Source organism: Pezoporus flaviventris, unplaced genomic scaffold (assembly GCF_033815535.1).
Source record: "Pezoporus flaviventris isolate CSIRO_AGI_PZ_B2104156 unplaced genomic scaffold, CSIRO_AGI_Pfla_v1 ptg000078l, whole genome shotgun sequence".
Classification (NCBI taxonomy): domain Eukaryota; kingdom Metazoa; phylum Chordata; class Aves; order Psittaciformes; family Psittacidae; genus Pezoporus; species Pezoporus flaviventris.
Window position 1 is genome coordinate 2,033,706 of NW_026892626.1, and position 22,086 is coordinate 2,055,791.

Consider the following 22,086-nt stretch of genomic DNA (forward strand, 5'->3'; position numbering starts at 1 on the left):
TGGCTCGAGCCCTGTGGGGAGCACGGATGTGACATGGGTGGTATCACCAGGGAGTACTTTTAGCAAATCTTGCCAAATATTGTCCCAGTCCAGAGGAGAAAATCTTGCATTGCCAGGGCAACTGGTGCTGCTCCTCATACAAAGCCCTGATGTTACTGCCCAAGAGAACCAGGAGGAGTGACAACAGCATCCCAGAGCTTGTGCTGCTCTCCTGGGGACACCTACAGGGACCAAGCTCCCTCCTGGAAAAGATCCAGTTGGAGATGAGCTCTGCCTGGTTTCCTGGTCCCACACTCAAAAGGTCCCACGTCACTGGAGATGGGGACCTGGCAGTGGTGGTGAAAGGTTTTGGCAGCTGCTGGCAGAAGTCCCTGTTGGCATCTCCAGGTGGAGATGTACCATGACTACCACAGCTCCTGTGGGGAGCTGGGCAAGGTGGCTGATGCACTGCTGGAGCTTGGAGGTGGTAATTACCACTGTGGTAATTACCATCACCATTACCACAGCGGCCCGTGTGTCCACATCAAACTGCATCACCAGCTCCTGCCTGGCTGGGCTGGTTGGACTGGGGAAGGTGAGGACAACCCAGAGCTGACTCAGGGTGGCCACACATGGGAAATGTCCCAACCCCTGAGGTCTGGGGGAAAAGAGCTGACACTGAGAGCAAGGTTTGGAGGCACATGGGGACAGTGAACGGCAGGAAAACCTGTCCTAGAGGCGGCTGTCATGCAAAATGAAGCTGGATACGGGGGCAAACAGAGGCATGGGAAGCAGCTGTGTTGCCTAACTCCTCTCCATGACAGTGCCAGTGTGCTGGGGGGTAGGAAGGGTAATAGGGGGCCAAGAAGAAACCTGGAGAGGGGCTTTGGACAAGGGCCTGTAGGGACAGGACAAGGGGGAATGGCTTTAACCTGACAGAGGGGAGACTGAGATGAGCTCTTAGGCAGAAGCTCTTCCCTGTGAGGGGCCTGAGGAGCTGGCACAGGGTGCCCAGAGAAGCTGTGGCTGCCCCATCCCTGGCAGTGTTCAAGGCCAGGTTGGATGGGGCTTGGAGCAACCTGGTCTGGTGGAAGGTGTCCCTGCCTGTGGCAAGGGCTTGGAACTGGATGAGCTTTAAGGTCCTTTCCAACCCAAACCAGGCTGGGATTCTATGATTTTCCATATCCCATATAAGCTCTCCAGACCTTCCTGCTGGTGGGTTCCCCAAAGCCCCACAGAGGCTGCTCCAAGGCTGATAGCGGTGGCGGGAGCAGCCCCATGGCAGGAGCCTGTGGGGAAGCACGTGGAGGTGCCAGGGTGTGATAAATGGGATATGAGCCATCAGTGGGCATTTGGTGCCCAGCAAACTCCTGTGCTGCATCACAGGCAGCATGCCCAGCAGGACAAGGGACGTGGTTCTGCTCACTGAGTCTCCTGAGACCCCATCCTGGAGCACAGGTCCAGCGCCGGGTCCCAGCATGAGGCAGAGCTGGAGCTGTCAGAGCGGGTCCAAGGGGGATCACGGGAGCAGCCAGGGTCTGAAAGGACTCTCCTGTGGAAAAAGACTTGGAAGAGGTGGGGTGGGTGAGCCTGGAAAAGACTTTCTGGAGCCCGTCAGCATGTCAGAGGCTAGTAGGGATGATGGAGGGCGGCTTTTTACCTGTGGAGACGGGAGAAAGGTGTCAGCTTTCGGCTGGAAGAGCATGTGTTTAGGTTGGATAGAAGGAAGGAGCGCGGGGCAGGGGGCTCCGGCTCAAGGCTGGGCTGGAGCCGCCAGCCCAGACCTCCCGCCGACAGGGGGCACTCCCGCTCCGCCGCCCTCACCCGGAAGTGCCCGTTTCCCTGGAAACGAGAGGCGGCGGGGCCTGCACCGGGGCGGCGGCGGCAGCTCCAGGCAGCCCGGGCGGGATGGGGGCACACCGGGGTAGCTCCGCAGCACCACTGGCTGCCCAGCGGGTGTCTGCGGGTCCGGAACGCGGGTAGACTCCCTTCTCTAGCGCTGGAAGCACATGAAGCAGTGGTGGGGATTCGGGGCTGCAGTGACCCCCTGAAGCTTCGTTCCTCATTCGTTTTGCTGTTAGAGACATCCACTAGGACAAAATCTGCTTCGTATTTCCAAACCACGGGAAAAGTGGTCGCTGTCATTCCGTGTGCTGGGATGGCACATGCAACAAAAGCCTCTCAGGCACTGTAGGACCATAAGTAACACTCTTTATGTGTATTTTAATTATACTATATATGTTTTATTATTATATTTTTAATATGTGTCTTATCTTGCTCTCTGTGAGGTGAAACAGTGAAGGATTGAGTGCACCCTCAGCACATTAGCTGATGACACGGAGCTGTGTGCTGCAGTCAATGCGCTGGAGGGAAGGGATGGGATCCAGAGGGACCTGGACAGGCTGGGGAGGTGGGACAGTGTGAACCTCGTGGAGTGCAACAAGGCCAAGTGCAAGGTCCTGCACATGGAGAGTCCAGAGGAGGCCACAGAGATGCTGCAAGGGCTGGAGCAGCTCTGCTCTGGAGCCAGGCTGAGAGAGCTGGGCTGGTTCAGCCTGGAGAAGAGAAGGCTCCTTAAGGGGAGACCTTAGAGCAGCTCCAGTGCCTAAAGGGGCTGCAAGAAACCTGGAGAGGGGCTTTGGACAAGGGTCTGTAGGGACAGGACAAGGGGGAATAGCTTTAACCTGACAGAGGGGAGACTGAGATGAGCTCTTAGGCAGAAGTTCTTCCCTGTGAGGGTGCTGAGGCACTGGCACAGGGTGCCCAGAGAAGCTGTGGCTGCCCCATCCCTGGCAGTGTTCAAGGCCAGGTTGGACAGGGCTTGAAGCAACCTGGTCTAGTGGAAGGTGTCCCTGCCCATGGCAGGGGGGTGGAACTTGGTGAGCTTTAAGGTCCCTTCCAGGCCAAACCAGTCTGGGATTCTGGGATTCTATGAAACAGGCACTGCTGCAGCTCAGGGTGCACCCACCTTTGCTGGCACGAAGGGGTGGGCTGTTTGATCTCCTGAATTGGGTCTCTGCAGTGCTCAGGGCAGGGGCTGTCTGTGGCAGTGGCATGAGCCACCCTGTGCCCCTCTCTGGGCAGTATGTGCTGGGAACTCCTGTCCTCTGTGGGCCAGTGTGGGCCTGGGGGCTGGAGGAGCCAGCGTGCACCCTGGGAGCAGAGCTACAGCTCAGCTCTTTCACGTGCTGTAGCACCCGTAGGAGACCTGTGAGCCCCTCGGCACTGTGGGCGGTGTGTGAATTTGGCTTTCTGCTCAGCAGTGGGTGTGAAGAGAATGTGAGCTCACATCAGCGCTTTCATTACCTTAATACAATTACTTCAGGTCTGCTAAGTTCTTCCGCAGAAATATAACACAATTGTGTGTTTTGTTAGCTTCTCCTTCCCCTGAGTCCCAAAAGAACTCAGCCCCTGGATCTCACTTGCATGGTCCATGCAATCCATGTCAAGAGGCTACAGGGTCTCCAACAGCCTGGAGGGGAGCTGGTAAACCCTGCTCAGCACAGAGCTTCTCTCCCTCTTCTCTCCTCTTAGCTTTGACAGGTACTAAGGAGTTCTTCAGAATCAAGTTTTCCTTCTGTGACAGGTTCTTACCTAAACTCACCCACTCTCCAGAAATAGCAGCAATAATGAGCCTGAAGTGAGGAGATGAAGAACTGGCAATTCTTGAACACCCTGGTACCCTTTGGATGGCTCATTGGCACAGAGATAAGAGGATGGCAGAGATCGAGAGAACTTGGAAACAAGTTGACAGATGCTGCTGGGTGGTTGGATGAATGGTTTAATTAATGAGTTAATCATATCTTAAATTCTCTAAAGATGCCTGCAATAGAGATGAAGGCCATCCCTACATCTGGATTTTAGGAATGGTCCTTAATACAGAGTGGTACCTCCCAGCTAGCAGTATTGCTTCACTGAAGGTATCTGCTAAGCCTCTTGTTTCAGTCTCTGCCATGTGATGTCTCATGAATACAGAAGCCTCTTGACAAGCATCATTTCTTTGCCTCTAGCAAAGGCATACACACACACCTGCTGGGGTGACTGTAATAACTGGCTCCACCTTAAACCCCAGGTGGATGCCGCACCCTCTGGTAACCAAAGTTGATAGCAACGTGGCTTGTGCCGGACCTCAAGGGGAGATTTGGTGCCATAGAGATCCTTAGATCCTGCCTTTGCTTTTCAGTCGCTGCCCTGCAAGTTGACCTTGGCCTCCAAGCACATGGATTTTGGAATTGTTGCAGAGAAGGAGAATGTAAGTACTCTGACAGAACACATGCAATGTCTTGCTAATAAAAATCTAAGTATGAAGGGCTGCAGCCTTTTCCTAGCTCATGGAACCAGCATTCTGCAAATGAAATCTGAATTGTAGGTGGAAAATGGCAGCTAAAAATCCCATCTGCAGTCTGTTCAGGCTCCAAACAGCTGGATGTGTTGTGCTTTTCCAACAGTGCTGCGATGGGAGCAGAGGGCTCTGCTGGCTGACACCAGCTGTGGGAGTTGTTGTGTGTCCCTAGGTGCAGCTGCAGGATGGGGATGAGAGGTTGGGATGGCTCGGAGACCTGCCTGAGAGGATGGGGAAGCTGGCTGGCTCCAAACCAGATCTGTCAGCCAGAATGGGCTTCAGTGAAGAGGAAAAACTGAAGGTAAAACAAATACCTGGGGAGCTGGAGAGAACAGCCATGAAGCCACATGAGACCAATAGACCTGTGGTGGAAAACCTGGTGGGAAATGCCTCTTTCTAGGGGTAGTGTGTGTTGTGCTCAAATTCCTTGTTGGAACAGTGTGTTGGCCTCAGGATCCATGGCTTTGTACTATACTTTCTCTCTCCTAGATTTCCAAAGGCCTCGTTGATCTTCAGATCGAGACAAACAAAATGAAGGAGCAGTACGAGACAGAGAACTTTGAACTGAAGAACATGGTATCCCAAAGTTTGAAGTAGTTGGTTTCAGCTCTGCCAACACCTTTACCCAGAACTGCAGTCTGTTGCACATCCGTCTTTATTTTGCTTGGCATATTCTCTTAGCTTTAGCTAAAGCAAGGGATTCCTCCTCAATGGCCAGAAACTCACATGACACTCATCTCTCTTTAAGTCATAGCATGTCCAGAACCTATTTGGCCAAATAAATACCCTGCTGCTAATCTCTGCCACAGTCTAATTCTGCTGCCTCCCCTCTGCAGATCCTGGTCCTGGAGACCCGTGTGCTGGAGCTGGAGATCTGCAATGAGAAGGTCACTGGGGAGCAAGATGCCTTGCGGGAAGGCCTGCGTGCCCTGGAGACCAGCCGGAAGGAGCTGGCGGATGAGTACATCATTCTGAAAAGCAATTACCTAGCCCTAGGCAAAGAGCTGGACCAGGAGGTGAGACACTGTTCACTCTGGTGCTCTCCAGTTCACCCAATCTACACACAGCTTGGCTTTGGGTTATGTAACATAGCTTGGGTCCAGAATGGTTTGTCAGCTGTGGGCCAGAGGAGCTTGGGTACGGGTTCATTTTCAGGCTCATGGAAGGTGATTGATCACCTTCTCACAGGGCTTGCAGAACCTGCTCTGCTCAGCAGGGACAGTGCTGAGCCCACTCTGACCTTGTGCTCGTGCAGGCACCCCGCTGTCAGAGTCCTCCTCTCTTCACTCCATCCCAAGGCCTGTCTCCAGCAGTACCAAGGGGGTCACTGCAGGGCTGGTCTGGGTGCACGCTGCAGGTCCCTCCTGACTGCCAGCACGCTTTGTTTCCCTTTCCTTCTGCATGGCTTGAGCAGGCTGCACGTGAACTGCTTGTAGTCACTCTCATTTCTGACAGCTGCGGGAAGGGCCCTGGAGGTTTTTGGGGTCAGCAAGTTTAGTAAAACACTGAATATAAGCAAGTTTTCTGATTGCTCCTTAAAATATAGTAAATTTCCTGATGACTGTTAGTTTAGCAATTATTAATGAAGTTATTTGGACTCCGATTTGTGCAATTCTTTGGCAAGAATAGCTGCTCCTCTCTCCCCTCCCTCTCCCCCTCCTGCTCTCTCCTTCTTTTTGAATTGGATTGAATGACTGACACTCTCCTGCCTCCCTCCCCCAGCAGACAGTTTAGCTGCTTCAGCCAAATGACCTGGTTTCCCATGCTGGCCCTGTGCAGAGCTGTGATGGGAAGATGTGGGGCTGGGCCCAGACATGCTGGTTTTGGCAGTGTCTGGTCTGGTTTTGTGGGGAGCTTTGCTCGAGAGAGCTCTAAGGATATGTGATCATCATCAACCCGTTGCAAATAAGCAAGTTAGTGGCTCATGAAGCTATCACTTGTCTCCCATAAGCTGAGAAATGGAGATGTCTTAGGAGGAGGCAAGCTCAGCTCTTGCAGGGGTGTGAACCTGCCCCCTAGTCCTGCCAGAGCACGAGGCAGCATGCGTGCAGCTGACTGCCAGCAAGGCAGCACGCTGCTGGGACACGGTACTGCCAGGCTCACCAGGGAGCAGCTCAGCCTTCAGCAGTCTCAGCTGCTTCTTGTCCCCAAGGGGGTGCAATGTGTTTGTCAAAAATGGGATTTTGAGGTGGCTGATCTCTCTCAATGATGGGTTTAGCAGGTTAGCAGTAATAACACATTGGCTTCACATGGATCCTGGAATGTTTAAGAGAGTGAAAGCACCTGGGTTCAGTCATCCTGAAGAGGTGGTGGAGCAGGGTCCAGAAGCCAAACATGAATCCTTGGTTGTAATTGGTAGGCTGAGGGCTTCCCCCCAGTTTCTTGGCTCTGACTACCAACTATCCCTGCCTGAAGCGAAAGAGGCTCCAACTTGGCAGGCTGGGACTTGTCATGGCATGGGCCTCTTGCTCATTATTTTCCCAGTGTGGACTTTCCCAAAGGAAATGGGAAAAGCAGCCTGTGGTTCTGCCCCCTCCCCTTCCCCAGCGCTCTTCGGGGGAGACAATGAAGCTTTTACACATTCCCAATTACAAGTGCTACTTGTGACCTTGCCAATATGTTGTCATGGCTGCTTGGCGCAGCAGCAGCTCGGCAAGCTCATTCATGGTCCCTTGTACAGGAGCAGTGAGAGCCTCTGGATTGTCCTCAGTGCTCATTGTATGGTTTGATTCACACATCGTCCTGGGCAAAGGAGCAGGGAGCTGGCCTTGCCTGTCCCGGGGGAAGTGCCTTCCAGAAGATGCCAGCCAGGCACTTTGTGCCTGTTTTCTAACTCGTTGTAAATTCTTCCTTTTCAAGCCTGTGACCTTTCCTTGACTCTCCGTTTCCTCCTTCTCCTTTGTTCCACAGGCTCACGCCGTCTGCGGCAGTACAAAGTGAGGCTGTGAAGGGAACCCAACTGGCTGCAAACTGGTTCCACGCTGGGGTTTTCCCTGGAGCCAGGCCAGGCTTGGGAGCACAGAGAATGCAGCAATGCCCATTCCAAACCTGGGACTGCCTCTTTCTTTCACCAGGCTGGTATTTCTGCGCCTGTGTCCCCCCCCTCTGATCGAATTGTCAGGGCAGGCAGCTGCAGCTGGATCATTTTCGGTTGGAGAGCAAGCAGCCTGTCTCTGCGTAGCTGTCAATTTTCACAGCTGTATATCTCACCTCTTTGTCAGCCTTCTTTCTCCTCTCTCCCCCTCAGCCCACCCTGTGCTATCTTTTGATAAGCTATTCTCTCCACGGATGACTCAGATGACCTCTGTATCCCATCCTCCCCGATTCACTGCCATGGTAACAATTACTCAAGCTTGTCCCCAGTCATAAACCCCATCAAAGCTTTGTTATCAACATAGAAACCCTCCCGTGAGACATGAATTCCCCCAGTGTTCCTTCCAGATCACCTGTAACAGAGCCTTTCTCATTCAGATCCTCTTTATCTTTTGGAAATGTGTCACGTCACACCAGCAGCACTTTAAATCTCGCTGCCCACATGGTGCTGTGGGCTGGCTGCTGCTGGGGGGTTGCATTCAAACAAACCTGGAATTAGCTGGCTGGTGGCAGCCTGGATGGATGGATGGATGGATGGATGGATGGATGGATGGATGGATGGATGGATGGATGGATGATTTGGCCCTTCTCTTACACACAGAGTCAAGCGCTGTTCAAAGCTGTTGCGTGGAGAAACATGTGGCTGAAGCGCTGGGGAGCTGTGCGGAGGGTGCAGGGGTAGAGTGAGGACGGAGGATGGAGGTCAGGATGGAGGGGGGGTGGCAGAGCTGGGCTGGGCTGGCACTGTGCTGCGGATTTCAATGCCAGGATGATATGGGCAGAGGGAGAAAAGTTCCATGTGAATAATCCTGATGCCTGGCAATGAATGCTGGGGAGCAAGTCTTCATCAGGGACTTTAGCAATAGGACAAGGGGGGAATGGGCTTAAACTGAAATAGGGGAAGTTCAGGTTAGGTATAAGGCAGAAGTTCTTCTCTGTGAGGGTGCTGAGATGCTGGCACAGGGTGCCCAGAGAAGCTGTGGCTGCCCCATCCGTGGCAGTATTCAAGGCCAGGTTGGACACAGGGGCTTGGAGCAACCTGGTCTAGTGGAAGGTGTCCCTGCCCATGGCAGGGGGTTGGAACTGGATGATCTGAAGGTCCTTTCCAACCCAAACCATTCCATGACTCTATTAATCTATGATGGCATCCTGCATTTCCATGAGGATTAGAAAATCATTGGTATCTTTGGACATATATGAGACAACTAAGAATAAAGCTTGCTTTCAGGAGGGGATGCGAGTGCCTGCCTTGTGCACACACCAAGAGCAGCAGGTATGTGCTGAACAGACACTGCAGAGCTGGAGAGGCAGCATTTCAGAAGCTCTTCTCTTCTTGTTTGACCTGGCAGGTCATGAAGAATGAAGCGCTCAGCCGAGAGCTGCTCAACCTGGCCAATGCCAACCGCTCCCCTGCTGTGGCTGGTGAAGCCTTTGCTGAGCTGGGAAGAGTGAGGGCAACGGTGCGTCCCCTGTCCGCTCAGAAGGTGAAGGTAAGGACGGACCTCTCTGCCCTGCCACCAGCTCCTTGGAGAACAAGGGTCTAACAGGCACCTTCTTTGGTCTCTTACTAAAACCAGCCAGAAGATGTTCCTGCCTCTGAACATGAGCAACAAAAACTGGAAAAAAAAGTGAGTGTGTGGGGGTCTGGTGCCAGATCCTTGGGGAAGAAGAGGGGGAATTTATTCCAACTGTGGCTTGCACCTCCTTGTGCTAACTTGAATTTTGTTCAATGATGCCTTGATTGATTATAAGTTATTATTTTTTAAGCAGTGCAGTTGAAAAATGATACTACAATGATCTTGTGCAGGCAGAAGCTGAGAGAGGGCAGTTGTGGTTCCCTCATTTCCCCTTGCTAAACAGAGGCAGAGGTTTAGAAGCCAACAAGTGCAGAGAACACCTACTTCTTTTCTTCTTGCCAATACTTGAGAAAGATGGGGATGACAAAGCACCCAAAGCTGGGAGCACAGAAATGCTCCCTGCCTCCTTCCCATCTGCAGCCCATGAAAAACCAGCTTAGGCTTTGCCACCAGCTCCTGCTGGGAATCTGACTCTCGGTGTGAGAATTTCCTCTGGGAGAGAAGCATGTGTGCCCTGTCTCCAGATCACACACAGCCTCTGATGTCCTACAGAGCTGGTCACTCCCAGTGAAATCTGTCCTTTCCCCAGTATGTCACTGCTCAGCTGGAGGCTGTCCTCACTTCTTCCCCCTTCACGAATCCCTCTTAGCTCAGTCCTCTGTCTCATCTTCCTCTTCGTTTGTCCCTCAGTTGCTTGGAAACCAGGATAACATAAAAGTGGAGCTTGAAAAACTGAAGAAAACCTATGATTTGCAGCAACAGAAGATGGAAGAGAGAGTGTGAGTGTTTGAGGGCACATCCTTCTGTTTGACTGGGCATTTATGGAGCTTATTGCAGCTGAATTTGATCCTTGGGAACAGGAGAGGAGACAGCCTGCCTTTGGTGGGGTACAAGGTGGGAAATGGTGATTCGCTTTTGGGAGAAGCGAGGCCTGGAAGCAAAACCTGATGTTTACAACAATCTTTAGAGGGTTAACTGCCTGCTTAGAAGTGGGTTGTGTTTAAGTACTCAACTGGCCTATGCAACTCTGAAAATCCACCTTCTGTGATGCACACAGCACCTGTGTGACAGCCCAAAGATGAACCCAGCCTCAGCCCTTGCCCCCATGGCTGTTCTTCCATTGACAGGCTGGGATGAGGTCGGTGTCCCAGCAAAGGCTGCCCCAGCAGGGACACTACAGAACTAGACCCTCTGACTGGGGAAGATAGTCAGCTTTGGCTGTGAGGGCTCTGTGGCTGCTGGCTGGCACACATCTGGGAGCTGGCATCTGCTGCAGAGAGATTTCTGTCATCCTGTAGTGACTTCCTGCTCAAAACTGTCTCTGTTGGACCTACAGAGAACTTTGGGGACTTAAAATAAACACAGCTTCTTCCTGTGTGTCCAGGATGGCAATGGGGAAGGAGCTGCAGGAGGCAAAGTGCACGACTGGGGACACCCAGCGCAAGCTGGCGGAGCAGTCAGCGGTAAGGGCAGGATTCCCTCCAGCCCCTGGCACCCTGGCTCCAGGACTGTCTCTGCTCATCAGCTCCTCCTGGGCACCATGAGCTTCTCCTGGAGGTAGCAGGGGGTGGATGTCTTGTATTGAGGTATTCCAACACATTTCCTTCTCCAGGGAGTTTGTCATATCAAGGTGCTTCGCCCTGCACTGCTTCATAGAATCATAGAATCATGGAATGGTTTGGGTTTAAGGGGCCTTAAAGCACATCCAGTTCCAACCCCCTGCCATGGGCAGGGACACCTTCCACCAGCCAGGTTGCTCCAAGCCCCGTCCAACCTGGCCTTGAACACTGCCAGGGATGGGGCAGCCACAGCTTCTCTGGGCACCCTGTGCCAGCGCCTCAGCGCCCTCACAGGGAAGAACTTCTCACCTCAGTCTCCCCTCTGTCAGGTTAAAGCCATTCCCCCTTGTCCTGTCCCTACAGGCCCTTGTCCAAAGCCCCTCTCCAGGTTTCTTGTAGCCCTTTTAGGCACTGGATCTGCTCTAAGGTCTCCCCTTAAGGAGCCTTCTCTTCTCCAGGCTGAACAAGCCCAGCTCTCTCAGCCTGGCTCCAGAGCAGAGCTGCTTCAGCCCTCGCAGCATCTCCGTGGCTTCCTCTGAACTCTCTCCAACAGCTCCACATCCCTCTTATGCTGTTGCCCCAAAGCTGGATCAGGACTGCGGGGGGGGGGGGTGTCTCCCAGAGCACAGCAGAGCGGGAGAATCCCCTCTCTCCACCTGCTGCTCATTCTTGTTTGCTTCTGCAGGGGTGCAGTGCTGGTGGAAGGTGCTGTTTGCCACAGGTGGTGGGAGGAATTTTGTTCACTGCTGTTTAGTAAGAGCTGGTGTAATCACAAGGCAGAGGGGGGTTGTAAATGACAGCAGGTAGCAGGGGAATAGAGATAATGAACATTTCCAGTGGGATCCTGTGAAAATCCAGGTCCTTCTCAGCTCTAATGCAGCTGGATATTTGGCAATGAAGTCACCCATCTCTAATGGGGCTTTTTAGTGCCCCTTGTGTGGCCAGAGGATGAGAGCAGGAGTGAGCATGTTTGCTGTGCCTAGGTGCTGCTCAGCTCCCAGAGCCAGCTCCAAGAGGTGGAGGCGGAGAACTCTCAGCTGCAGCTCCATCTGAAGGAGCTGAATGAGGAATATCGCTCCCGGCTGGTGCAGTACATCAAGGACGTGGCGGTGGGTACTCCCAGCCCCAGGGGCTCTTCTTGCAGGGAAAGCCCTTCTGCTCTGTCTGACCTCTTCTTGCAGGCTGTTTCCCCTTCCTGCTGGCTGTGGGGCTTGGGGAGCCAATGCTTGCAGCTGGAAGGGGACTCTGTACCCTTGTCTTGGCCTGGGGGAGGAGATTCCAGCCCCCCTCTGTCCATCCCCCTAGTTAGCTGTGAGCAGGCTTTGGCAAGAGCTGCTGTGCTGGGAGAAGGCTGGTACCAAAGAACACAGTGTGGTGATGGATCAGGACACTCAGCAAAGGAATCTTTAATGTTAAGAATAGTTTAATTCCCAACAGAGCAATGTTGAACCATGCCCTAGCTAGCAGAGAGAGTGGGAAAGGGAATGGACTAGAAAAGATAACTCCCAACACCAACTTGTGTTTTCCTAGGCAGGGATACAGTACAGTACAGATGTACATCTGGTACAGCACTGATGCCTTCTTTGTCTTGAAGGTCCATGATGGAAGTTTATTAGTCTTTCCAGCTCTTTGAAAATGGAAGATATGCCTTATCCTCTGTGCTGTGAGCATATAAATGCCTGGAGCTTCTCTGTGGGAAATAGGTTACATGCCTTAGGGAATGACTCGATCACCTAGATGTCTTTCTCTGTATGTTCAAAGGACTTCATGGACAGCAAATCCAGCAATGTCATGGAGCCTAGCAAGGCCCCAGCTGCTCATGTTCCCATGAAACGCTTTGTGGACAGCATGCTGAAGGACATCAGGGCTTCCTACAGGGCTCGGGAGGAGCAGCTAGCCAGTGCAGCACGTGGCTACAAGAAACGCATGAAGGACTTGGTCAAGAAGCATGAGAACCTGCTCATTGCTTACAGGTAGGGCTAAGCCCCAGGGTCTGGGTTTCCTCTGTCTCTTCTGCTTGCTGCAAAGGCCCAAGTGGAAGTGCCCTGGACCACCCAGACCGGTGGTGGGGACAGAGGCAAACAGGGCTCCGAGATGGAGCAGAGGATCTGGAATACATGTTGATCTCCCTGCTCTTGACAAGCCAGGAGCAAGGTGTTTCCAGCTGCACCTCAGGGTGCTCTGAACACCTTGGAGCTGCTTTGCACATATGTTTCTACTGTGTCAAATTTAGGGTGAGAAAGTGATTCCACGTTGAATGGTGTGGAAAGGCAGAGGTACCACAAATAACTCCTGCCTCCCAGCCTGCTCCTGCAGTGCTCTCAGCTCTGCTCCACAGCTCTCACCAGCTTGGGCTGTGGGAAGCAGCAGAAATTCTTGTGGCATAAAAGCCACAAATAGCTCTAGGACAAGCTCCCCTCAGAAATACTCCCAGGAATATAATGCATACTGCTGGGCTCTCCTGCCTATCCTTTGCAGGGGAACTGGCTCTTGGTGGCCAGAAGCCAGCAGATCTCAAGCAAATGGTACCTCCATCAGCAGCAGAAACACTCAGTGCTGTGACCTAACCAAAGATACCAGGCACTAACCCCTCTGATATGTTCCAGGCTGCAGCGAGAGCAGATCCGTTCCTTAGACAGCACCGCTGCAGACTGTGGCCCTGCCGAGCTCCACTTTTCCATCACAGACCCAGAGCTGCTGACAAACACCACGCGGGAGCTAAACCGGCTGCGGGAGGATAAAGCAAAACTGGAAATGCAGCTACATGAGCTGCAGAAGGTGCTGGCTGTGCTGCTGGCTTTCTGCGGGGTGCAGGGGAGAGTCTCACAAGCCAGATTCACCCCCTTCATTAGGCATTCTCTGAGGGTTTGCTGTGCCTGCGGCACAGGCAAGGATAGTGCTTGCTCTCTTTCTCATTTTGGGAGAAGACAGAATGTCCAAGCAGTCCCCTCACTGCTTCAACCCTGCTGTGTAGGGGTGAGCTATAGCTACTGGTTGGGCATCCCCATGGTTTGGGGTTGCTGAGCTCTGGGAGGGCTGAGGAGCAGCTGATGTTATGGGAGAGTTGCCAGGCCAGCAGACACACTCCCTGCTAAAAGAAGAGGTGAAGAAGGGAGGGTAGGATGAGGCTTTCTGTTCTTGAATGCCTCTGCTAACTGATCAGGAGACCCCAGTCAGAAACCCACCAGTCACCTCCATGTCCTCCCACTGGACCTGCCTGGGCAGAGACATGTCTCTCGAATTGCACAAAATGCATTTATTTAACAGTTCAGAGGATGGGAGACCTAAACCTTAAGAATCCACCGCACATCATTCCCTGCCAGAGCACTGGTGGCTGTTGGAGTGTGAGGATATGATGTGCCACTTCAAAGTGGTGGGTTCTGTGGTGAGACTGCAATGGTTTAAAGCTTATGGGAATACTCTTCTTCCTTTGCCTTCAGAAAAGCCTGAAAGAAACCTCAGCCTTTCCACTGGCTCCTGAGCAGTAAGTGCTGATTCTTGGGATATTTCTAATTCAGACTTCTCATTGCTGTGTGGATTGAGAAGTCTTTTCTGCTTTACTTGGAAATGGTAATAAATAGAGAGAAAGCGAGCTGATAGGAGCTCATCTGAGAAGAAAAGCCAGCTGTCACCTCAGTGCAGCGTTCCCTGCGGTGAAATGAGCTGGTCATTTGGGCCTTGGTCCAAGAAAGCTCTTAAGCTCATGTTTGATTTCATCATGGTTTTAGTCCCACTGATCTCTTTAGAAGCTGAAGTTAAACATACACCCCAGGGCTTTGGTGGAACACAACCTGGGGAAGGCAAGTGAAACACCACCAGTTTGGGATGGTCTTATTTCTTCACCTATCCAATGTAGAAGCTAGGCTGGATCCCTTCAGTGACCCTGCTACTTGCCCTGGCTTCATGACGTGCCCTTTATTTGATCCTTTTTGATGGGTTTCATCCCCCTGCTCTGTTATTCCGTTGAAACTCTATCAACTGTATCTGTCTAAAGGTGGAACGAAACGGTGAAGAAATCTGAGCTGGGATTTTTCAGCCTTTTAAAAGTTTGGTACCCTAGAAAACATGTCAGGTATTTCACTAACTGGATGCCAGCACTGACTAGTCAGTGCCTGAGCTGGAGTCTCAGAGAAGAGCTTGAGCCTTACCCAGGCTTTGCCATGTTTTCCACATTGAAAAGTAGTTGTAGTCCTTATAGAATCATAGAATCCCAGAATGGCCTGGGTTGGAAGGGAACTTAAAGCACAAGTTCCAAGCCCCTGCCATGGGCAGGGACACCTTCCACTAGACCAGGTTGCTCCAAGTCCCATCCAGCCTCGCCTTGAACACTGCCAGGGATGGGGCAGCCACAGCTTCTCTGGGCACCCTGTGCCAGCGCCTCAGCACCCTCACATGGAAGAGCTTTTGCCAAAGAGCTCATCTCAATCGCCCCTCTGTCAGGTTAAAGCCATTCCCCCTTGTCCTGTCCCTACAGGCTCTTGTCCAAACCCCCTCTCCAGGTTTCTTATAGCCCTTTTAGGCACTGGAAGCTGCTTCAAGATCTCCCCAGAGCCTTCTCTTCTCCAACCTGAACATATAGATATGAATGCACCTATCCTTGAATACATGCATTAATTTTGGCAGACTCACTACAGGAATAAGACACAGAAAGTCCAGAACCTTAATTCTAATGATATATCTAGCTCTTGAGGTGCCGCTTTTTAGCTGCCATGAGACTTGAACACCTGATATATTTGTTTTCTGTGTGCTAATGGGTTTATCCATGCTGTTACTTTGCTCCTCTAGCTGGTGTTACTGCAGCACTTCAGCTATAATTCCTGCTATTTCTCATCTCTAGCAATAAGCCGTGTGGCTTCACTGTTTATCGTTCCCTTTGCTTCTGCTCCCATGGAATCTTGGCCATGATTTCCCGTGTGCCTGGACTGGGAGGCTACAGCCACCAGAGGGAACTCGGGCAGTCGCAGCTCTGGAGCACAATGCATTCCTTCCTTCATACAACCCAAATTCCTCCAGCATCAGATGTGACCTGTATCTTGCTTATTCAAGCAGGGACAGAAGAGGAAGAACTTTCCCACGTTGGGCTGCACAGATTGCTCAGCACCTATCATGCTCAGTGACCAGAACAAGTGGGTTTGTGCTCCGAAACGTGAAAAGTGGCAGCATTTGGCATTGATCACTCTCTGTTTCCATCAAATTCAGTGTCAGGATAAGAGTTCTTTCTGTACGGAGTGCTCTGATGTATGAGCATTGATGTGCTCTTGGAACAAACCCAGCCATTGCAGTGTGGCATCCCAGATTGGCAGAAGGGCTGTGACTCTTGTGCCCAGGCACAGGGACAATGCTACATGCCCTGAAGTTTGGGGCATCAGGAGAAAAAAGGGTTCAGAGCACTGGGGTTTAGGGTTGGATGGGCATGAGTTGTATCCAGCCCCTCACCAGAGCTGTGTGACCTATGGCTGGGCTGGATCTGAATGTCTAGACATGATCAAGTTCTGCTTTTGCCTCCTAGGCCACTGGATGAGGAGGGCTGGGCAGAGGTCAGGAAGCAGCTCCAGGAGTTCACAGACACCACCCAGGTAAAGGCCTGGAACAGCCCATCCCAATGAAAGCTTGCCCCTAAGCCACATGCAAAGGTGGGCTGCCCCAGTCAGCTGCTAGGGCAAACACACTGCTCCTGCTTGAAGCAGGGCAGCTTTCCATAGAGCCTTGCTGTGGGTTTGGCCTCAGCCCAAGTGATGCTCTCAAGGCTGTACTGTCCCTGCTACTGGAAGGATAGCAACCTTTATGTCTGCTCATTGCTAGACCATATTGGTCCCTCCCGTGCTTCAGCACAAACATTAAGGCATCTGTACAACAAACTGTGTCTGTGTTCAAGCTGGTTCAAGTCTAGGCTGCATCTGAATCAGCTTTCCAGTGTGGTTCCCCCTGGGCACATAGATATTTGTGCCACACTTGGGAATGGGCTGGCCCAGCGTGGGGAGGAAACCGAGGTGATACGAGTGGGCTTGTCTAAGGTGGGGATTGCTGTCTGCTAATGGCAGCAGTGGGAAGGAGTTGGTGCTGGGGTCCCTGCCACACTTGGGGAAAAGGGTTTTGGAAACCAAGCAGAGGTTTGTTTTTCTGTGGTAGACAAAGCTATAGATGTGCTCCCAGACCCCTCCCACGTTGCCCACAGCAGCCTAAGGAAGTGCTTCACCATTGTCCGGTCAGGTAAAGATGAACATCCAATTTGGATGTATCTTTGTGGCCAAAAGAATGGACATGCTGTGACTGAGAGGTGGAGCACTGCACACAGAGCAGGTCCTGCTCCTGGCTCTGCTGTGCACCTTGCAAGTAAGCTCAAACACCTCAGGTCCTCCTGGTGACACAGGGACCGTACGGTTACCTTGGGTGAGGTGGTCATCTACTGCCCAGAGACACTGTGCAAAAACAACTGGGGTTCTGTCTAAAAGGGTAGGTTAAGTTCATTGCAAAGTGTTCCCTTTGGTGTAGAGGTGTGAAAGCTGTCTGTGTGCCAAATCCAGTGGCCACCGCACCAGTTGTGAAGCTTCTGGAGTAGGAAATCACAGTTGGCAGTGCTGTGGTGGCCCTGGTGCCCAAGCCTGTGCTCTGGTGAGGGAGGGGAGCCCAGCCGATGACGCCTGCAGAAAGCTGCACTGTCATCTCCCTTCCCTGAGCACATCAGTTTGGGGTTGCTTCTGTAGCCTAATGATAAGTGGCATTGGAGCTGAGTGATGGGGAAGTGGTCACTCCCATCTCAGTTTTCTCTATGGTTTTTGCCCCTCTAGAAGGATTTGGAGCAGGAGAGAAGCCAGCTGCTGACTCGGGCCATTGTGGCAGAAGAGCAGGTGATAGAGCTGCAGGAATACATAGACAAGCATCTTGCGAGGTGAGATTGTGGGATCCCCCTTCACACATTCTCTGCTTTGTGCTCCAAGTTTCTTTGTGCTCCAGGAACAACAGCCACTGCTTACCCACAGCACTGGCAGCAGGGCTGATGTCCCACAGCACATCCAGCTGTGCTGCAGCTGCCACCAGCCCTCCTTCTGTAGGGCAGTGGGGCAGTATCTGGCCTTACCTGTGTGCTCACTCATCCTGTGGAGGAACCTAAGAGAGGAATCTTAGCTGGAAACTAAGAGAAGCAATCCCTCTCTTAGCTGAAATCTTCCAGCAGCCCCTATTGTACAGTCCTCTCTCCCTTTGTGGCTCACCATACCCCAAAGCAGGGAGAACAGCTGCTTGGGTAAGGAAGGGTGAGGAAAAGCAGAGCACATCTGTTGGAGCAATGGTCCAGCTGTGCCTGCTCTAACTCCACAGACTCAGTGCCTGCTGTGAACTCAGGTCAGACTCACAGGTCTGTTACCTGGCAAAAGCCTCTTCCCTGGGAAAAGGCTGGTTTTGTATCTACCAGGACTCAGTTCCCAGCAGGCTCAGTGCCTGGGCTGGCTGCTCTGCATTAACTGACACTGTGTGTCCTTGGCAAACACAAGGTGCAGCATCCCTTTAAACAAATCACTCAGGATAGCGAATCCACAGGCAACCATGGTGCTACTTCCCCACTGCAGGTACAAGCAGGAGATCCTCCAGCTGAGGAAGCCGCATGCGCTCAGTGCTGGGGCAGCCGATACTCACTCACTGCGCAGAGCCAGGACTGTCAGGCATGAACCATAGCTCTCCACCATGGCTCTGAAGAGCAGAAAGAGCAGCATTCCAAAGGAAGGAGCTTTCTGCTTTGTGGACTGGCTAGGGCCCATATCCTTCCCTTGCTGAGAGCTGGGAGGCACAGCGAGGGCAACCACGTGGGTGTTCCGGGTCTCAAATTCACAGCACTAACATGAGACAAGACAACTGCGCGTCTGTCCTGACCCCTCAGCAGCAGGAATTCTGCTATTCCCTGAGCACATCACGCCTGGGACACAGGGTCAGGTTCCCAGGCAGCTTCTTACTGAGGGGCTCCAGGTTCCCGTTCCTGGGGTAACATTTCTCCTGGGTCAGACCTAGACTGGAGTCCAAGGGCTAACTCTGCTCCTGTCTTCACTCCCCTCTCAAAGAGGTAAGGCCAGGGCTGGCTCAAGCCAGACTTTGGTCTAAGAGGCTAGAGAAAGGGGGTGAGCTGATCTTTTATGGTGAGAAAGCCCCTTTTTCCTGTTTCATTACATTCCATTTTCCTGGAAAATGGAATATTATACACAGTGAGCAGGACCAAACTGATTCTTCAGCGGGAGGGGAGCTGGACAAACTGCCTCCTAAGCTGCCTCCAAAGGGCCAGCAGAGCAAAGCCTGAGGCCAGGAGCAGCTCTGGCTACAGGAGCACCCTGCAGCTCAAAGGCAAAGCAAAACTCTCAAGGGAAGAACCAATCAAATGTTTATTTTGAAAATTGAACTAGGAATAGGGTAGCAAACGTACATAAGGAGGCACTGGAGGCTTAGCCCTTAAATCCTGCAATAATTCCAGGACTTCTAGGTCTGATTTTCCCCTCCCTTGCTTCCCCCAAACTGCCCATTCATTTGAAAACTGAGGGACTGCCAGCCTGCACGTCCCTGGGACAAAAGCCTGGCCAAGCAGCTCTGAGCTGAGCCCAAGGACTGGAAGGACTCCAATGCTTAATGCCAGGCTTAAGGAGCCTGCTCTTGGACCCAGCTTCCCTCTGTGCTGCTCTGCACTGCTCGCCGCACTTTCTTCATATCATATGCCCAGACTTGCTCCAGCCCCTGCCCAAGGGTGCTGGTGGGGGTCCAGGAGGGGAAGGGAAAGCGTCCAGCCACCACCCGGGCTTCATCAGGGAGTTCTGCAAGGAGCTTGGTAGCCAGGGGAGGTTTCTGGGGAGAAACAGACAGCCACGTGGTCCAGTGCCACCAGCGACCACAGGACAGCTTCTCGGGAGGGCTGGTGGGGCCCAAGCAGGCTCCATCAACCAACAACCCTTCCAAAACATACGGCTGGTGCCAGCCCTGTGCATGGCTGGGACTAGGACCAAATAACAAGAGACAGGGCAAGAGGAAACAGCCTCAGGCTGCACCAGGGGAGGTTTAGACTGGGTATTAGGAACAGTTTCTTCCCCAAAGGGTGGTCAGGCATTGGAACAGGCTGCCCAGGGCAGTGGTGGAGTCGCTGTCCTTGGAGGTATTCAAAAGATGTATAGATGTGGCACTTAGGGACACAGCCTTGGCAGTGCTGGGGTAAAGGTCTTTTCCAACCTAAATGATTTTATGATTCTATAAATGTGGATGGTGCTGAGCACCAAACCACTCATAGAGCCTTATCTTTTAAGGAGTCTTTGCCACTGTCCAGATTCTCTCTCTTTCCTAAGAAAACCCTCCTTGGAGTTTGCTCTGAACAAGCTAGGGTGTGAGGGACAGACTTACCACGCTGGGGGCCAGGAACACGATCACATTGTGGCAATCAGAAAGATTCACCTTAAAAGAGATGGAAAAGGGGAATGCAAGAAGCAACAAGCAGAGGGGGACAAGGGGGAAACTGAGTGTCTCACCACCTTCTGAATGATCTTCTGAACCTTGGAGGAAGCACAGACGCCCCACAACATGTGGGATGAGGATGTGATGGTGTGACTGGGAGCAGTACCACTCGCAAGTGCCTGCCTCCAGCATCATCCCAGATCCACCTTCCCTGCTGGGTTTCTCTGGTCAGGCTGCAGGCATCTTTAGGAGTACACCTCTGAAGGCCACCATATGTCAGCAGCACCTCATACCTCTCATCAAAGCTGCTCCAAGAAGAAGCACTGCTGCCTGCTGAACCAGCAGCCAGCCACAGGCTGCCCAGGCTGGCGTTCCCCGGGAAGGAGAACGGTTTTACACCTCCTGGGAGCAGCATGGGTTGAGGAAGGAGCAAGCAACCACCAGCAAACCCTGGCTGGGGCTGCAGACCAAGCCCTAGCACTGGCCTGAGCACAGCCACACCTTGGGACACTGTTACCTTCCACAGGTCTTTCTTCAGGAAGAAAACCTTCCCATGGTAACCAGCCTTCCAGGCCCGGTAGTGGGAGAGACACAGGAGCCAGGGATTGAGCTCGTAGCCAATGGCTGGTCTCAGACCTTGCTTATAAGCCTCTAGCACCTGAGGAGAGACAGAGAGAGCTGCAACTAAAACAAACATCAGGGTCGAGTCTGGGGGACAGTTCAGGGGGCAGGGGCTGTGTCCCAGCTCCACTTGCCCCCTCCTCACAGGCAGGGTGGCCTCAGTCCTTGGCACCTTCCTCCTAGAGTTCTTTTCCATGCTGCTCACTGCATGTGGTGTCTTCTGTTGCCATCAAGGACCACCTAGGATTGTCTAGGACCCTCTAGCACCACAGAGCACAGTCCAAGGCTATTTATGACCACCTAGCACTGTCTTAGGCCACCTAAGGCTTGTCTATGACCATCTAGAACTGTCTAGAGCTGTCTAGGGCCACCTAGGACCACCTGGAGCTTGTTTAGGACTACCTAGGACTGTTCAGGACTACCTAGGGCTGTCTAGGACCACCGAGGGCTAGTCTTGGGCCTAGACATCTAGGACTGTCGACAGCCACCTAGAGCTTGTCTAAGACCACCAGGACCACCTGGAGCTTGTCAAGGAGCACCTAGGGCTTGTCTAGGATCATCTAGGGCCAGCTAGCACCATCTAGGGCTTGTCTAGGACCACTTAGGGCCAGCTAGGACTGTCTAGGAGTTGTCTAGGATTATCTAGGGCCACCCAGGAGGGCCATCAGAAGCCCAGCCAGGCGCCGGGCAGCAGCTGCTCGGGGGAGATCCCGTCCATCCTCCTGCTGGGCACAACCCCCTCCCTGTCCTTCCCGCATCCCCTTGCCCGCCCTTACGAGCCGTCCATCTCCCGATCCCAGATCCACCGTCTTCCCGGAGCGTCCCCGCAGCAGCGCCAGCGCGTTGGCCGCTTGCTGCGGGCCGGAGGGCTGGTAGGGCACCTGGGGAGAGCGGGGTCAGCGCCGGGAGTACCGGGAGGTCACGGGGCTGGGGAGGGGGGGGCATCGGCGGTACCTGCAGCCGCAGGGGCACCCGGCGGAAGCCGGGCATCAGCAGCACGGCCCAGGCAGCCCAAGCAGCCACCCCGGTGGCCACGGCCAGCTCCAGCAGCGACCGCGCGCCCAGCGGTCCCCCGCCCGGCCCGCGCCATGCTGCCTCCTCGGGCTCCCCGGGCTCCCCCGGCTCCATGGCGGCCGGAAGGGGAGGCTCCGCAGCCCCCGCCCTCCGCCGGGGCCGGGCCGAGGCGGCCTGCACCGGGAGGCGGCAGGGACATGGCGGCGTTGCGCACCGGCGGGTCTTTGTGTGCGGGGCGGGAGGAGCGGCGCCGCCTGGTGCGGCCGTGCAGGGCCGTGCGTGGCCATGGGCGGCCGTGCGTGAACGCGTGCGGTTGTGCAGGGTCGGTTGTGGCTGAGCAGTGCTGTGCGCGCTCGCGGGCGGCTGTGCAGTGCTGTACGTGTTTGTGCACGGTTGTGGGGCTGCAGCCGCGGCTGTGCATGCGAGCACCGCTGGGTGCAGTTGTGCGCGTGGTTGTGAACAGTTGAGTGCAGTTGTGCGCTGT

The 22,086-nt window shown here is 53.4% G+C and overlaps 2 protein-coding genes and 1 long non-coding RNA gene across 7 annotated transcripts; 1 reads left to right on the forward strand and 2 right to left on the reverse strand.

The window, feature by feature from the left end:
* The first annotated feature begins 3,733 nt into the window (after positions 1 to 3,733).
* CCDC78 (coiled-coil domain containing 78) lies at positions 3,734 to 18,681 on the forward strand. 4 transcript variants are annotated; one of them, XM_061473690.1, is made up of 16 exons: positions 3,734 to 4,070; positions 4,163 to 4,231; positions 4,494 to 4,622; positions 4,811 to 4,897; positions 5,158 to 5,337; positions 8,764 to 8,904; positions 8,992 to 9,042; positions 9,682 to 9,770; positions 10,376 to 10,454; positions 11,534 to 11,659; positions 12,312 to 12,523; positions 13,157 to 13,358; positions 13,991 to 14,034; positions 16,060 to 16,126; positions 17,339 to 17,439; positions 18,116 to 18,681. In XM_061473690.1, exons 1-16 carry the CDS (start codon positions 4,056 to 4,058, stop codon positions 18,219 to 18,221), a joined length of 1,698 nt encoding a protein of 565 aa, XP_061329674.1. In that variant the 5' UTR covers positions 3,734 to 4,055; the 3' UTR covers positions 18,222 to 18,681. The 4 variants fall into 4 exon arrangements, with proteins under 4 accessions (XP_061329674.1, XP_061329675.1, XP_061329676.1 ...); XM_061473691.1 differs by having other exon boundaries at positions 13,157 to 13,328; XM_061473692.1 differs by lacking the exon at positions 8,992 to 9,042.
* Positions 18,682 to 18,899: 218 nt separating this feature from the next.
* Positions 18,900 to 21,749, reverse strand: ANTKMT (adenine nucleotide translocase lysine methyltransferase). 2 transcript variants are annotated; one of them, XM_061473705.1, is made up of 5 exons: positions 21,543 to 21,749; positions 21,365 to 21,469; positions 20,485 to 20,625; positions 19,917 to 19,967; positions 18,900 to 19,370 (listed from the first exon to the last, which is right to left on the reverse strand). In XM_061473705.1, the coding sequence occupies exons 1-5, from the start codon at positions 21,714 to 21,716 to the stop codon at positions 19,167 to 19,169; spliced, it is 675 nt and encodes a 224-aa protein (XP_061329689.1). In that variant the 5' UTR covers positions 21,717 to 21,749; the 3' UTR covers positions 18,900 to 19,166. The 2 variants fall into 2 exon arrangements, with proteins under 2 accessions (XP_061329689.1, XP_061329688.1); XM_061473704.1 differs by lacking the exon at positions 19,917 to 19,967.
* Positions 20,947 to 21,298, reverse strand: LOC133279719 (uncharacterized). Its single transcript, XR_009746959.1, has 3 exons — positions 21,190 to 21,298; positions 21,077 to 21,148; positions 20,947 to 21,010 (listed from the first exon to the last, which is right to left on the reverse strand). It is a non-coding gene; the product is annotated as an uncharacterized LOC133279719 (long non-coding RNA).
* Positions 21,750 to 22,086: the final 337 nt, after the last annotated feature.

Coding starts and splice junctions, on each gene's coding strand:
- ANTKMT (XM_061473705.1), bottom strand. CDS start 21,716: ATGGAGCCGGGGGAGCCCGGGGAGCCCGAGGAGGCAGCATGGCGCGGG. Junction 20,626..21,364: donor GATCGGGAGATGGACGGCTC/GTAAGGGCGGGC, acceptor GTCTCTCCTCAG/GTGCTAGAGGCTTATAAGCA. Junction 19,968..20,484: donor TGAAGAAAGACCTGTGGAAG/GTAACAGTGTCC, acceptor ATCTCTTTTAAG/GTGAATCTTTCTGATTGCCA.
- CCDC78 (XM_061473690.1), top strand. Junction 4,232..4,493: donor TTGTTGCAGAGAAGGAGAAT/GTAAGTACTCTG, acceptor GTGTGTCCCTAG/GTGCAGCTGCAGGATGGGGA. Junction 13,359..13,990: donor TGCTGCTGGCTTTCTGCGGG/GTGCAGGGGAGA, acceptor CTTTGCCTTCAG/AAAAGCCTGAAAGAAACCTC.